We start from the raw sequence: 15,601 nt of genomic DNA, 5'->3' as shown, positions 1-15,601 counted from the left end.
ACTTTGTGAAACTCTCTTCACACTTCATAACCCCAAAAACCAAACACCCCCTAATAAAAAACTCTCTCTCCTCTCTTTCTCTCTCTAGAAAGATAAAAGACATAACTGCAATTGAGAAATGAAGAAGAATCTAAGCTTTTAATAAGAAAAAAAAAATATTAATGGAGGAGAAGATCATAGAAAGAAAGAACACAGCATTTTCCGACCATCATCATCAGAAGATGATTACTCCGGCAGAAAACAGTTTATTATTCGACATGTCATCGTGCGACGACATGTTAGATTTCATCAGAACCCCTTGTTCGATATTCGATGATTTGCTTCAGACTATTACAGCACCATCAAATCCTCCACTAGCGGCGCTGCCTCTCTGCTCGCCGGCGTTCACTTTGCCGCCGGAATATTCTGAGGTTGTCAATACTCCGGTTACACCAAATTCTTCTTCCATATCTTCATCTTCGACTGAGCCTGCAGCTGCAAATGATATTGATCAGAAAATGATTACTGAAATAACTGTTGAAGAACAAGTAGAAGAAGAACAAGAGAAGACTAAGAAACAGTAAGCCTTTTTCTTGGGTCATTTTTTAATTAATCTACAGTTACGTTCTACTGTGGATAGATAATTAAGGCCTATAATCTTTTTACTTTTTTATTTATTTATTTATTAATTTATTTAATGAAGGGTTTACCATTGATATAACACCTTCATAAGAACAAAGCTTATTTATGAAGAAGCATACAGATCTTGTGGAGTTATAAATTTCAGTACTTATGCGCCGTGATCCGATTGAAAAATAATCAATAATAATTCAGCATACATGGATTTGTAAATTACAATTGTTTATTATGTAGAAAATAAATTAAATGTGGTGATTTGTTTGGTTATTAATTAGGTTGAAGCCAAAAAAGAAGAATCAAAAAAAGCAAAAAGAAGCGAGATTTGCGTTCATGACAAAGAGTGAGATTGATAATTTGGACGATGGTTATAGATGGAGAAAGTACGGCCAGAAAGCTGTTAAAAACAGCCCTTTTCCTAGGTTAGTATTAGTATATTCACACACACACACATATATATATATAGTTCTATAATAATAATAATAATAATTATATTTCACTTTTCATTTTAGAAAGATCTTTTGTTCGTCTTTGATAAAAGGATCTGAACTTTTGAGGAAGTAATGATTATCCAACGTTAATTAATGCAATTTTATCTTTTTTGATTTTTTGTTGAGTTCTAATATATTAATTTAATTATGTAATTATTTTCGTTTTTGTATATATATATATATGTAGGAGCTACTACCGGTGCACAAGTACAGCATGTGGTGTGAAGAAAAGAGTAGAGAGATCCTCTGAGGATCCATCCATTGTTGTCACTACCTACGAAGGTACACACACACATCCCTGCCCCATTATGACACGTGGCACCTTCTCTATCATGCCGGAAACACCCTTGTTCTCCTCCGCTGGCCGTGGCGGCGGCGGTGGCTTTGGTGGTTCTATCACCCATAATTATGCCATCCAACAAATGTTTCATCATCAGCAATTAACACCACCACCTCATTCATCTCTTCAACAACAAAGACAACCCTATTTTCATAATTTGACACCACCACCTCCTTTGATGAGTTTAATTAGCCCTAATAATATTAGTAGTAGTTGTAGTAATCCTACATTTCTTCCTCCTGTATTTCAAGAAAGACCCTTTTGCCCCTCCGCTGCCTCTCTTGCAAGAGACCATGGCCTTCTTCAGGACATGCTGCCGTCCCAGATGTTTAACGGCCCGAAGGACGAGTAGCTAGAGAAGTTAATTATTAATTACTAGTTTGTATGAATTTAAATTTTCTTAATTTACTAATTAAGTGTGAAGTTTTGGGAGTTCTCTTTAGTTATGAACCCACTTCATATATAGTTTGCTTGGACGTACTTGTTTTAGTTCATGATGTTCTTTTATTATTTATTGTACTTGTACTTTATTTAATCTATATTGATATATAAAAATTAATGGATATATATATTGTATTAATTAGTACGTACACATCTTTTTTCTGCTTTTCTATAGTGAAATATTCTGCTAGCTGTATATATTGCTGATGATCAGAGAGTTCTAGGGTTAGGGTTTCTCCATTGAGCATTAATATATTCAGTTGAGCTCTTCGGATTCACCATACATAGAACTTTCCGGAACTCGTCGATATATGCCGCAGCTCAATTACCATAGCATATATATATATATATATATATGCAATCAAACAGTGATTTAGTGATAAGTTTTCAATATTAATGTTTTCTCATAACTGCAATAGCCATAGCAGAGAAAGGGAATATTAATTAGGAGATTGCCTTTGTTTTCTTTCTTTTACCAAGCATATATTTGCTATTCTGCTATTTGATCAGCTGACTGACTACTGATCTAAATTTAGTCAATCATACTTAGTATAACATATCTATATAATTTCAACAATTATATTTTTTGTATATATATATATATATATATATGAATGGATGGATGGAAGCCCTTACTTGTAGATGTATAGGCTATTACTCAAACTTGTGGCATGGGACCAAACTAGTCTAATTTAATTAGCTTCTTTTTGTTTTGCCTTTTTAATGATCTTTTCATTTTATGGTCTGGAATAATCTAAACTTGTGGTAATTAATTAAAACATATACTAATATATCATTAGAGGATTAATTAATAATTATACTATATTGAGAGAGATCTATGCAGTAATTATTTTTCTTCTTTTTCCAATTCAAGTATTCGAGTTTCATCGGATTAATTAATCAATACTTTATACTGAATAATATTTTTTTCCGATTCGAATTGGAAATGTATAGTTGAGGTGACAACCATGCAAAAGGAATCAGAATGAACAAAATTTGCTAACTGTAAAGAGATGCATGTGAATAATATTCTATGCCAACATCACAAATATAATTAGAAGAATTGTATTCATTATTCAACATATATAGCTGGAAATCAACTTTTCTATTTCTTCTTAATTTCCTCCTTTTTTATTTATTTAATTAATTGATTAATGAAAATGTGGAAAATATAAATGATAAACTATACCAATTTGTGAGCTTTAAAGAGAGCGATTTCAGTTTTCAAATTAGTTTATCGAGTAGTTGAGGGCTGATGAAAAATATATTTCTTTTATGGGCCTGTGATTTATCAATCAAAATACTTGGGGCCATAAATAAACCCAATAAAATTTTATAGACAGAAGCCCAGATCCATGTTCCTCAGTGTTAGCCTGTTAGGTGTATGCGAATTAAAAAAAAAAAAATCACACTGTCACTTATGATTCATGTTAAATATTTATATTGATGATGCCTAAATGGTCCTAACAATAATAATAAAAATGGAATGGGTCTTGTGTGTAGGCACCAGGATAGGATAAAAATGATTAATCCCGAATTTGGATTTTAGTGATTTTGTGAAGATTTGAAAAAATAATATTTTTGAGTAGAGAAAGTAAAATACAAGTGTTTTGTGGATGAAAAAATTACTTCTCTTTTTACTTTTATTTTCTTGCTTACAATGATCTCTAGCACTCCATATTTATAGTGAGAAATACATTAATCTACTAATATATTACAAAATAACTCATACACTAACAACTCTTTTAATTCTAATTTAATACTTAGGAAAATTAAAAGACAATTGTCTATACATCTAGACAACAGTGCTTCAAATTCACATTTATTCAATCTTCCACTTCTTCTAACATGAATGCCCACTTCTTCCAATATTGAATTGCCACTAATTCCAATATTGAATTCACATTAATTCAATTTATTCCAACATTGCCTCCCGTAAATTGAATTTGCTTTTTATTTCCAAACCTTCAACATTTTTCGAAAAAACGGGACCTCCAAAATGGCTTCATGAAAATTTCCGCTAGAGAGATAATTAAGCGAATTGTATCAAGTCTTGAAACGAGAGCAAATACATCATTGAAGTCTTCTCCTTCTTTTTGCTTGTATCCTTTTGCAACAAGCCTCGCCTTGTATTTGTTGATGGAACCATTAAGATTGGTTTTTGTTTTGAACACCCATTTCACACCAATAGGAGATTTGTGTGAAGGTAAAGGTGTGAGCTCCCAAGTTTCATTTTTTTCAATCGTCTTGATTTCTTCTTTCATTGCTTGATTCAACTTTTCTTCTTTTGAGGCTTCTTCAAAAGAGATTGGATCCTCCCCGGCAAAGAATGCAAATAAAATAGGATTTGTTGCATTCACCTCCTCCGTTTCATCATAGAGTTCTCTCAAACTCCTCGTTTATCTTGGCGGGGGTGATGGTGAATTTTGTGGAGATTCATTTTCACCATCATTTGGTTGCATTGCTTGAGAATAGCCTTCTTCGTATCCAAGGGTCGGCCAAGTTAATGATTCTGAATTTTTTGAAAAATCATAAGAAGATTTTTCATCAAAACGAACATCCCGACTTATCACAATTTTTTTTCGTTTGAGGATTGTAAAGCTTGTAAGATTTTGACCTCTTACTATACCCAATGAAAATGCATTTTTCGGCTTTATCGTCGAGTTTGGTCCTCATAGCATTTGGAATATGTGAATATGCAAGACAACCAAATGTTTTAAGATGACTAACATTTGGCTTCTTACCATACCACACCTCATTTGGAGTAGAATTCTCCAAGCTCTTCGTCGGTGATCGGTTGATCAAATAAACGGCACAAGCGACCGCTTCAGCCCAAAACTCCGATGGAATATTCTTCTTTTTCAACATACACAGAACCATATCCATGATTGTTCGATTCTTTCGCTCCGCCACGCCATTTTGTTGCGGTGTATACCGGGCCGTCAATTCATGTCTTATCCCATGGATTCGACAAAATTCTTCAAATAAAGAAGATAAATATTCTCCACCACGATCACTCCTCAAATTTTTTATTTCGAAACCGGAAAATTTCTCAACTTGGATTTTAAAATCTTTGAAGCATGAAAGAGTTTCGGATCTTTCTTTCACAAAATAAGCCCAAACTTTTCTTGTAAAATCATCAATAAATAACAAGAAATAGCGATTACCACCGAGAGAGGGAACTTGAAATGGTCCACAAAGGTCACTATGAATGAGCTCCAATGGTGACTTTGATTTCCAATTTGACTTGGAAGGAAATGGCTCTCGGTGTTGCTTCCCCAATTGGCATTCTTCACAAATTTCGTCCATGGCTTTAATGTTCGGCAATCCTTGAACAATTTGCTTGTTTGATAACTCCTTCAAACTTTGGAAATTAAGATGCCCGAACCGATCATGCCACAACTTTGAAACATCGTCCTTCACGGTTAAATGGCAAGAGGCTTCAAAATTATCAAGTTTGATCGGAAAAATATTATTTCCGGTCATACCGATATTTGCAATGTGCTGATCCTTGTTTTTCAAAACGCAAGTGAAGTCGTCGAAAAACATATTGAAACCTTTCCTCATCAAGTGACCAACACTTAGCAAATTACTTGCCAAGGTAGGTACATAGTAAACCTCGGACATTGTTTCGACTTTTCCGGATTTTGTTTTGAAGACAATTTCTCCAACACCTTCTAATGCGTAGGTGTATCCATCTCCAAGCGTAACTGTCCCATGGCTAGCTTCGACGAGATTTGAGAATATTTTTTTATTCCCCGTCATGTGCTTGCTCGCACCACTATCCAAATACCAAGTATTTTCAGAGCTACCGTTAGATGCAATCAATAAAGTCTCCATATTTTCGACTTTATTTTCATGCAAATAACCAACTTCTTGCCTTTTTTCTGGATATTTTTCCCAACAATCATTGATTTTGTGTCCCGGTTTATGACAATAATGACACTCAACGTAAGGCCTTGTACCTTTATATGATCCTCGGTCTCGGCCTTTTCCTCTTTGAAAATTGTTCGGAAAATATTTCTCCTCCTCTTTCGCCTCTTCATTTGATTTGGCTTGTCCACGGTAATTGTTGTAAGAGTTTCTTCCTCCTCTTATTTGACCACGACCTCGGCCACGACCACGGAACGAGCCACGGCCTCCCGTGAATGTAACTTGGGATTTTAATGCTTGATCCGGAGAAGAAATTTGAGGATTTCTTTGAAGGATCCTTGCTTCGTGTGCCTCTAATCGTCCTTGTAGACTCTCCAACGCCATTGATGAGAGATCTTGTGACTCTTCGATAGCCACAACAACATGATCAAATTTCACCGGCAAGCTTCGCATAATTTTTTCAACAACCCTTTGGGTTTCCATGACTTCGCCATTTGTCGCCATTTGATTTACAAGAGAGGTGATTCTTGTAAAATATTCAACAATTTTTTCGTTTTCTTTCATCTCCAATTTTTCGAATTCAGCCCTCAAAGATTGCAAACGAACCTTCTTTACTTCATTTTTCCCGGCACCTCAAAGATTGCAAACGAACCTTCTTTAACTTCATTTTTCCCGGCATATATAGGTTGTTTGTAGAATTTCCCATGCCTCCATGGAACTACTCGCCTTGGTTAGTCTTTCATAGACGGGAATTTCGATGACTTGATATATTTGGAAAAGAGCTTTTCGATCTTTTTGCCTTTCGGTTCTCAAAGTTTGCCTTTGTGCATTCGTCAATTGATCCTCATTTTCGGGAGTCTGAACGCCGTCTTCAACAACGCTCCAAATGTCTTGAGATTCAAGACAAAGCTTCATAAGATTACTCCAATAATCGAATTTTTCTCCATTGAAACGAGGTATTAGAGAAGCAAGGTTGGTGGACATTTTTAAGATGGCTCTGATACCAATTTGTAGGCATCAGGATAGGATAAAAATGATTAATCCCGAATTTGGATTTTAGTGATTTTGTGAAGACTTGAAAAAATAATATTTTTGAGTAGAGAAAGTAAAATACAAGTGTTTTGTGGATGGAAAAATTACTTCTCTTTTTGTTTTTCTTTTCTTGCTTACAATGATCTCTAGCACTCCATATTTATAGTGAGGAATACATTAATCTACTAACAAATTACAAAATAACTCATACACTAACAACTCTTTTAATTCTAATTTAATACTTAGGAAAATCAAAAGACAATTGTCTATACATCTAGACAATAGTGCTTCAAATTCACATTTATTCAATCCCCACTTCTTCTAACATGAATGCCCACTTCTTCCAATATTGAATTGCCACTAATTCCAATATTGAATTCACATTAATTCAATTTATTCCAATATTGTGGATAAAGAGAAGTTCAAGACCAAGAAAGAAAGTCCAATCCAGAAATAATCCAATTGTCCTAGGAGACTTGCAAAAAGGAGTACCCGGAAATTAAAGTTTTTCCAGCGTTAGCACGCTGACGATCAAGTCAGTCGGGTAGAGTGAAAAATGATACATAGATAAGTAATGGTTTATTGAATGTAATATATAGAGAGAGATAATTAGATATATGTTAGAATATAGAATAATTTGAATAAATTGAAAAGCAAAATGGGTGATGGATCACATGGCATTAGGTAAACAGTTAAGAGAGTACAAGAACAGGAACTGACCTTTTCTTGCATTGGACCATGTCTTGATCTTCTAACTACCAAATTTCTCATAATATCCTAAATCTACAAAAAATATTACCTCTCTCTCTCTCTCTATATATATATATATATATATCACCATTCTTACAAACTTCAGAACTAATTAACTAGCTGTGGTAAGAAGAAGCTGAGATTATAATATAATAGAATGGGGAAGAAGTTATACTTATTAGCAGCTGTGGTCTACTTGCTCAATTTTTCAGCAGCATTTGCTATGATTAATAATATCTCAAACAAAACCATTTCTTCGAACAATTATCCTAAAGAAGAATGCATCAATGATGATATTGGTGCAACTATTATATTAAGCTTTGGTTTCTACTTAAACACTTGTCCTGAGGCTGAACCCATTATCTTTTCTTGGGTAGAAAAAGCCGTCTCTGACGATCCTAGAATGGCTGCTTCTTTGCTTCGCCTCCATTTCCACGATTGCTTTGTCAATGCAAGTTTAATTTATTCTTTTTTTTTTTAATATTTTAGTTTATTAATCATTGTTTTATTACATGCATATTATAGTTAAATGTGTGTGTTTTTTTTCTTTGTAATTGAATTTGCAGGGATGTGATGCATCGGTGTTATTGGACGACACGCCGGATTTTGTTGGAGAGAAAACGGCAGCTCCAAATGCGAACTCGCTGAGGGGGTTTGAAGTGATAGATGCAATAAAAGCTGATCTTGAATATGTTTGTCCACAAACTGTGTCTTGTGCTGATATCCTTGCTATTGCTGCTAGAGATTCTGTTGTTCTGGTACATATATGTCCATATTTATATACTATTTTATCACAAACTCTATATTGAAATTAAATGGTTATAAAAAAATGATTTTTTATTTTTCACCAATACAATATATTAATGTTTAATTAATTGTAAAAAAAAAAAATGAAATATATATCCAGACAGGTGGTCCTGGATGGGAAGTGGAAATGGGAAGAAAAGATAGTTTGAGTGGAAGTAAATCAGCAGCAAATAACAATATACCTGGTCCTAATTCTGATTTACCCACATTGTTGTCCAAATTCCAGAATTTTGGCCTAACCCTACAAGATATGGTTGCACTCTCTGGTATTAATTATATTAGTATTACTATATGTATGTATTAAAAAAAAAATAAAAGAAAAATCCCATAATAAATATGTTATATGATCAGGTGCACACACCATGGGAAAAGCTCGATGCTCGACGTTTATCAGCCGGATAAATGGGACCGCTGGAATTGCCGGCAATGGCCCTGATGTTAATCTTGAATATTTGCAGTCGCTGCAGCAACTGTGCTTCTCACCGGAATCGAATGCCAGCACAACACTAGCGGAGCTTGACCATATGACCCCGGCGACATTTGACAATCAGTACTATGTTAACCTTATATCCGGCGAGGGTTTGCTTGGCTCCGATCAGGTGCTGGTCTCCGGAGAGGTGGAGGAGACGCGTGGAATTGTAGAGGCTTATGCTGATGACGTGGATGCATTTTTTGAGGATTTTAAAAGGGCGATGATGAAAATGGGGAGTATTGTGCAGAAGGGTGATGGAGAAATTCGCCGGAATTGTAGGGCTGTGAATCAAGTTCAGCTATGATTAATATTGAGCGGCAAAAACTAATTGAATTGATGTGACCAGCTGGTACTTGTGCTTATGGTTAAGGAAATATGCTCCTAATCAAATCTAATAAATAAGTTATGGTTATTGAACATGAAAACTAACAACAAAAGCCCAAGAAAATAGTTTCAGATGGGCTGTCAGGCCCAAACTAATCATTAAATTAAGTACATCTAATCATTATTAAATACACCTAATAATCCATAAAATATAGCTATTATAAATTACAGTCGTAATAATGTAATGGGTAGGTGAAAATAAGGATAGGCACGTGACGTATTCTAATTGTATACACACATGCTTGCTTCTGACCAAATGTCCCGTACTTCAAATATAAAACCTAATTATTGATCACATCACAATCACAATTTGGCACTACTGCCTACTTGTTTCTTTGCTTTTTCTTTTTTAAATAATAATAATAATAATAATAATAATAATAATAGAAGTGGATCTTGTTTATTTATTCTTTTAAAAAGTTTTTCTTTAATCTTTTGGTCGATTTTGATCCTAAGACATAATAAGGTCCACTTGGAGAAAAAAGTTGCTTACCAAAAGCCAATTATTAATTTGATTTTCTAAAGTTATTCATCGTCTCATTTTTTTGCTCAAAGGGAGTAATGTTTTTGTGGTTGAATTTAATTTAAGAAAATGAAAATTTACAGCTTAAGCCATTCTCGGAAAAAGCTCCACCGCCAATGCAATTTTGGCACACCCCTAACGTTACAATCAACGTAACGTTTATTGGGTATGCCTCTTTTTTTCTAAATTTCTTTTTATAAATAATAATATTTATATAAGTACCTAATATATGAAGAAGGAATCAAATGGCCATAAATTTGAGTATGTGATTTATGTCATCATATTATATGGAGTATTATTTTGTCACAGATGTGAAAAAATAAGATTCCGTGAGTGCTGCTATCTCAATACTAGTATTTTAATTTTAAAGCATTACAATAAAGCCCAGATGAAATTGTCCTTTTTCATCTACACTTTTTGTTGCACTTGCTCGCCATTTTTTATCCCAAACGAATCTATATATCAATCAATCAATTCTCGACTCATATTAAATAAATAATAAATAATAAATAAAAAAAGTCGATCAATAATTCAATCCCTCTCTCTCTCCGCCACAGTCCCAAAGGGCAAAGACACTTCTAAGAACAATAATATTAATTATGAAAATAGTTTAGATTTATGGATATTATTACTATAACTAATCCATTAATTATCTCAACTTAAATGAAGATTAACAACATTTATAATCATCCTCTAATTCATGAAATTATTGGTCAATAAATAAATGGATTCTTCAACAAATCAACATCGACACTTTGTCATCCTTAACTTTATCCAGAATCTTTTATTTTTTCCTTCAAATCCAACCAAAACAATAGCTAATTACCTTTTCTTTTCCTGCTAAAAATATTTTCAAATTTTAATTTAATTTAATTATTGGGGTGTCGCTCCTCCCAACAAACCAACCCCACAAAACTCCAAAGTTTACTCGACTCCTCACCCTTCCTGTATATTCCACACACACACACACACACACACACACACACACACACAGTACTAGTAGAAGAATTATTATCATTCATCCCTGCAGCAGAGAAATTTGTATCGAAGAAAAACAAAAAAATAAAATAAAATAAGATCAAATAGTTTTTGTTACAGTATCAATGGCGAGACACGACGATCTGCCCGTGCCCATTTTCAAGTCTCTTCAACCCGTTTATGGATCCGGTTCACAGCTTGAAGAAGCGGAGCTTCGATTCAGCAATTTGAAATCAAAATTCGTTGAGATCTTTGGTCATTCTCCTGATATCTACGCCCGATCGCCAGGTATTTATATGCGTAAAAGTTTCCTACCTTTTTTTTTATGCTTTTCGTGTTGTTTGATTTCGTTATGTTGTTTGACTTCCGATTGTCCTTGTTTTGTCCTCTTTGGTCTTTTTTATCTGTTGAATTTTGATTGCTTTCTGTGTGTAGAGAATTAAGGTATTGATTTGGGAATTATGATCCTACTGAATGCTAGTGAACTGAAGCTTTTTATTTTTTAATTATTTTTATTAATTAATTAATTAATTTTTTATTTTTTTTTTAATTATCTGTAGGGAGGGTGAATTTGATTGGAGAACACATAGATTATGAAGGTTACTCCGTGTTGCCTATGGCAATCAGGCAAGATACGATAGTGGCAATACGTAAAGTCGAAGGGGAGAAAGTACTTAAGATTGCGAATGTGAATAGTGACAAGTATGCTCTCTGTACTTACCCTGCTGATCCTGATCAGGTACGGTGGTATCTACTGCTAATTGTTTAGCTATGGCGATGTTTTATTTTCCTAAAAAGTGATAATTATGATATTACATAAAGGAATTGTTGTTAATTAATTCGTTGCATTTACCAGTCACCAATAAGTTGTAATAAACAATGAGATACCAAGCTCACATCGGGAATACACACACATGATATGAGAGAGATACATACTCACTATGAGTTTGTGTCTCCATGTGCATGAATTTTATGATTTTGTTGGCTAGAAGATTGTTTGTTCGGCAGTTTGTTGATTGCCTTGCCTGTGTTTTAAATATTAAATTCGGAAAAAAAGTGAGGAATTCTTTTTGGCATGTTTTAATCTGCTTCCGAGTGTTTCTTGGGTGGAAAAATGGTTATTATGACACTATTTTAAATGGCTGTGCTTTAGTTATAACACTTGTGTAATCAAGTTTGTGCTCAAAATTACTTTTTAATTCCTTTACATTGTTTTTGGTTAAATCTGGGAGTCTATGCTACACCAATTTGGTTCTGCTAAGATTTCAGGTCATGTCGTATTTTCTTGATCCATTATAGCTTGCTAAAGAAAGGGTCTTTTGTTTTTACAGGAAATTGATTTGAAGAATCACAGATGGGGTCACTATTTTATCTGTGGGTATGGAACATTTTGTATTTCTTGAATTTTCTTTCAACAGATTTTCGTAATTGCATATTGCTGGATTGTGTTAGGGCAGTTTCTTGATCTCGAGTACTTTTTAAAAATTATATCTTTTGACATCTCAACTTTTTTTGTTTTATATTTAATTTCAGTTACAAAGGTTACTACGAGTATGCCAAATCAAAGGGAATAGATGTTGGTAAAGCATTTGGACTCGAGGTTGTTGTTGATGGCGTTGTCCCAACTGGTAATCCACGAATATTTAGATATAAGCTAATTAGTTAACGGAATTAATTGTATTGGTCAATGCTATAGCTCTCTGTCTGATCTGTATTCTTTTTTCTCATTTAGGATCTGGTTTATCTAGCTCTGCTGCATTTGTTTGCTCTTCTACAATTGCTATAATGGCAGTATTGGGCGCAAACTTTCCTAAGGTTATTCCCAGTTTCTCACAGTCTTTACATCTCTGCATTATATTTCTATTTGTGTCAAACCTCACATAAAGATTTTTCAAGCATATCGGCATGTATGCTTTTGTTGGTTCTTTTGGAAAACAGAGTATTAAATATATATTAATTTGTAAATTTTGTCTTCTCAGAAAGAACTTGCTCAGCTGACTTGCGAATGTGAAAGACACATTGGCACTCAATCTGGTGGAATGGATCAGGTAAATTTCTGAATTTCTTAAAACTATTTTTCCATCACACATTCTGATCGTGTTCTTTTTCCCGTTACATTTGTTGATTCTTCATGAATTTGTCACCATTACACAATTAAATTAAATTGGTTTATTTGGACAGGCAATATCTGTGATGGCTCAATCTGGATTTGCAGCACTGATTGATTTCAACCCTATTCGCGCTACTGAGTTGCAGCTCCCTGCTGGGGGCACATTTGTAATTGCACATTCACTTGCTGAATCTCTGAAAGCAGTTACCTCCGCTACTAATTACAACAACAGGGTTGTTGAATGCCGTTTAGCCTCTGTGAGTTTTTGTTATAATCACATTGTTCCTCGATTTTTCAAAATAAATAATTTTCTGCCATAAATTAAATATTGGGGTAATTGCAGATTGTGTTAGGCATAAAACTTGGGATGAAGGCTGAAGAAGCGATAACCAAGGTCAAGACACTTTCTGATGTTGAAGGGCTTTGTGTGTCTTTTGCTGGTACACGTAGTTCTTCCGATCCAGTTCTTGCTGTCAAGGTACCTTTTTATCTTTCGAAGTTATTAAAGAATAGTTTGTTCAGGATTAAAATATTTCTACATTGTTGGATTCGTTTAAGCATGAAGTTCTAATAGTTGACCTCGTCGTGTATAGGAATTTTTGAAAGAAGAACCTTATAGTGCAGAAGATATTGAGGCAATCCTTAATGAAAAGCTGGAGACTATCTTTATCAATTCTCCTTCTTCTTTGGATGTGCTGAAAGCTGCCAAACATTTTAAGTTGCACCAGGTGAATTATTTTTTTCCTGTTTTTTTTGTTCTTAGGTTTCGATCATATTGCCAGTGGCCTAGGGGGGGGGGGCACGCCCCCACCCTATCAGAACTTCTTTATCATCGTATTTAGAAAACTTCTTCCAATTAATATCCTAAATCAATTTTCAGAGAGCTACTCACGTGTACTCAGAAGCCAAACGTGTCTTTGCCTTCAAAGACACCGTATCTTCAAAGTTGAGGTGAGTTAAAAAGGGTATCAACTCTTTATTTTTATTTTTATTTTTCTGGACAGTATTGATACCCATCATTTGCTTATTTTTCCCTGTTTGTCATAATTGTAAACTTGTCGATTTGGCTCTTGCAGTGAAGAAGAAATGCTGAAGAAGCTTGGGGACCTCATGAACGATAGCCACTACAGTTGCAGCGTTTTGTACGAGTGCAGGTACTAATATTATTTTGAATTGAAAAATACAATAATCTGATTTTAGCTAAACAATCTGTGCTATAATACTCAGCTGTCCTGAACTGGAAGAGCTAGTGAAGGTTTGCCGTGACAATGGTGCACTTGGGGCAAGGCTTACAGGAGCTGGATGGGGTGGTTGTGCAGTTGCTTTGGTCAAGGAGAATATTGTTCCTCAGTTTATCCTTAATTTGAAGGTTAGTTTCTTGTCTTTGTCTTAATTTGATGATGTAAAATTTACTATGATATATTTTTTTTCGAATGTTCATTGGATTTCCATGTTATGTTTTTCAGGAGCAATATTTCCAAGCAAGAATTGAAAAAGGGGTGATCAAGAAAGCTGATCTTGGGCTATATGTTTTCGCCTCCAAGCCATCGAGTGGTGCAGCCATTATCGAACTTTAGTTTACTCTCTCCCTCTCTCTCTCTTTTTCATGTCCATTACATGTTGAATCAAAATGCTTTCGTCATTTTTTGATGTTGCTCGAAAACGATGAGATTTTTCACCATTCCTATTGAAATAATAAAGTTGCTTCTCTCATTCCTTAAAAATCACCACGATAGAAAACCTCATATCCAACGGTGATTGGCTGTGCTGCAAAAATTTATATGAGAAAATTAAATTGCAAATGCAGGCATAGATTCTTGTGTGTCATCCATCTCATGGTATTTTAGTTGTTGAACCGGCCCGAATCTGACTGCTTCATATCCAGAACGGTCCTTCTAACGGGTTGTGACCCATATACAGGCGGGCCGTAATTCGTGAACCTTTTGGGCCATATATTTTACTTCTAATCGGCCCGTTTTATTCCATTTTGTCAAGGTATACATACATCTTAAATAAAAATAAATAAATAAAGCATTATGGATAGAGTTTTGCATGTTCTTACAAATATTGATTAATCAAACAGAATTCTGATTTTTTTCAACCACAAAACGGAAATGTTTTTTTTTTTTTATATAGAATTTAGAATTTCCAAATTTAGCCTTATATTTTGCTATTTTAAATTTTTAATTGTACACTCTGCAAACCATTTTATAGGACAAATAAAGAAAATAAAGATATTATAAAGTAGCATTAATTAGGAAATATTTGCAAGGCCCATATATATATATGATACATCCAAATCAATTTGCATTGTTAGTGTTGAAGGAGTAATTAATATAATAATAAAAAATAATAATAGAGGAAATGGGTCCAAACAGCTCCCCACCTGCAAAGCATGAATTCCCCTTTCTTTTTAATTTCTTGCTCTCACATTAAAATCTTTTTTGTCCAACACTAAGTTTTAAAACAGTACCAGAACATTGTCACATGCTTCACTAATTACTCTTAACTAACTATTCTTTTTATTCAGAACTGAATGTAGTCAATTATTTATTTTTAAACCATTATCTATTAAAATATTTTCATATTATTATTGTGTATGTAGGTTTTAAATAAATATTTTTATGGAAAAATGATCCAAAGTCCAAACCAAACGGTTGTATTTTTCATTTGAGGATCCAAATTAAATAAAAACTAGAAACATAAAATATAGCTTATATGTCTTAATTAGTTAATTTATGTTTATCTGTAAATTAATAAAAAAATAAAAAGGAAAGTAAGAAGA

General features: G+C 33.9%; 3 protein-coding genes across 3 annotated transcripts; all 3 read left to right on the top strand.

Moving 5' to 3' along the window:
* LOC105962350 (uncharacterized) lies at nucleotides 1-2,015 on the top strand. The gene is made up of 3 exons (XM_012986650.2): nucleotides 1-559; nucleotides 894-1,037; nucleotides 1,294-2,015. The coding sequence occupies exons 1-3, from the start codon at nucleotides 162-164 to the stop codon at nucleotides 1,796-1,798; spliced, it is 1,047 nt and encodes a 348-aa protein (XP_012842104.1). The 5' UTR covers nucleotides 1-161; the 3' UTR covers nucleotides 1,799-2,015.
* A 5,515-nt stretch (nucleotides 2,016-7,530) lies between these two features.
* LOC105962341 (peroxidase superfamily protein) lies at nucleotides 7,531-9,235 on the top strand. Its single transcript, XM_012986640.2, has 4 exons — nucleotides 7,531-7,993; nucleotides 8,109-8,300; nucleotides 8,450-8,615; nucleotides 8,701-9,235. Exons 1-4 carry the CDS (start codon nucleotides 7,700-7,702, stop codon nucleotides 9,123-9,125), a joined length of 1,077 nt encoding a protein of 358 aa, XP_012842094.1. The 5' UTR covers nucleotides 7,531-7,699; the 3' UTR covers nucleotides 9,126-9,235.
* Nucleotides 9,236-10,327: 1,092 nt separating this feature from the next.
* On the top strand, nucleotides 10,328-14,540 carry GALK (Mevalonate/galactokinase family protein). Its single transcript, XM_012984828.2, has 13 exons — nucleotides 10,328-10,994; nucleotides 11,267-11,445; nucleotides 12,038-12,084; nucleotides 12,240-12,334; nucleotides 12,439-12,521; nucleotides 12,686-12,754; nucleotides 12,888-13,073; nucleotides 13,160-13,294; nucleotides 13,410-13,544; nucleotides 13,697-13,767; nucleotides 13,893-13,970; nucleotides 14,044-14,185; nucleotides 14,283-14,540. The coding sequence occupies exons 1-13, from the start codon at nucleotides 10,832-10,834 to the stop codon at nucleotides 14,391-14,393; spliced, it is 1,494 nt and encodes a 497-aa protein (XP_012840282.1). The 5' UTR covers nucleotides 10,328-10,831; the 3' UTR covers nucleotides 14,394-14,540.
* Nucleotides 14,541-15,601: the final 1,061 nt, after the last annotated feature.

The sequence above is a fragment of the Erythranthe guttata genome, chromosome 14, assembly GCF_056151865.1.
Source record: "Erythranthe guttata isolate IM_541 chromosome 14, IM_541, whole genome shotgun sequence".
NCBI lineage: Eukaryota > Viridiplantae > Streptophyta > Magnoliopsida > Lamiales > Phrymaceae > Erythranthe > Erythranthe guttata.
Note: the sequence above shows the minus strand (reverse complement) of the source record. Positions and strands in the feature narration are given on the sequence as shown.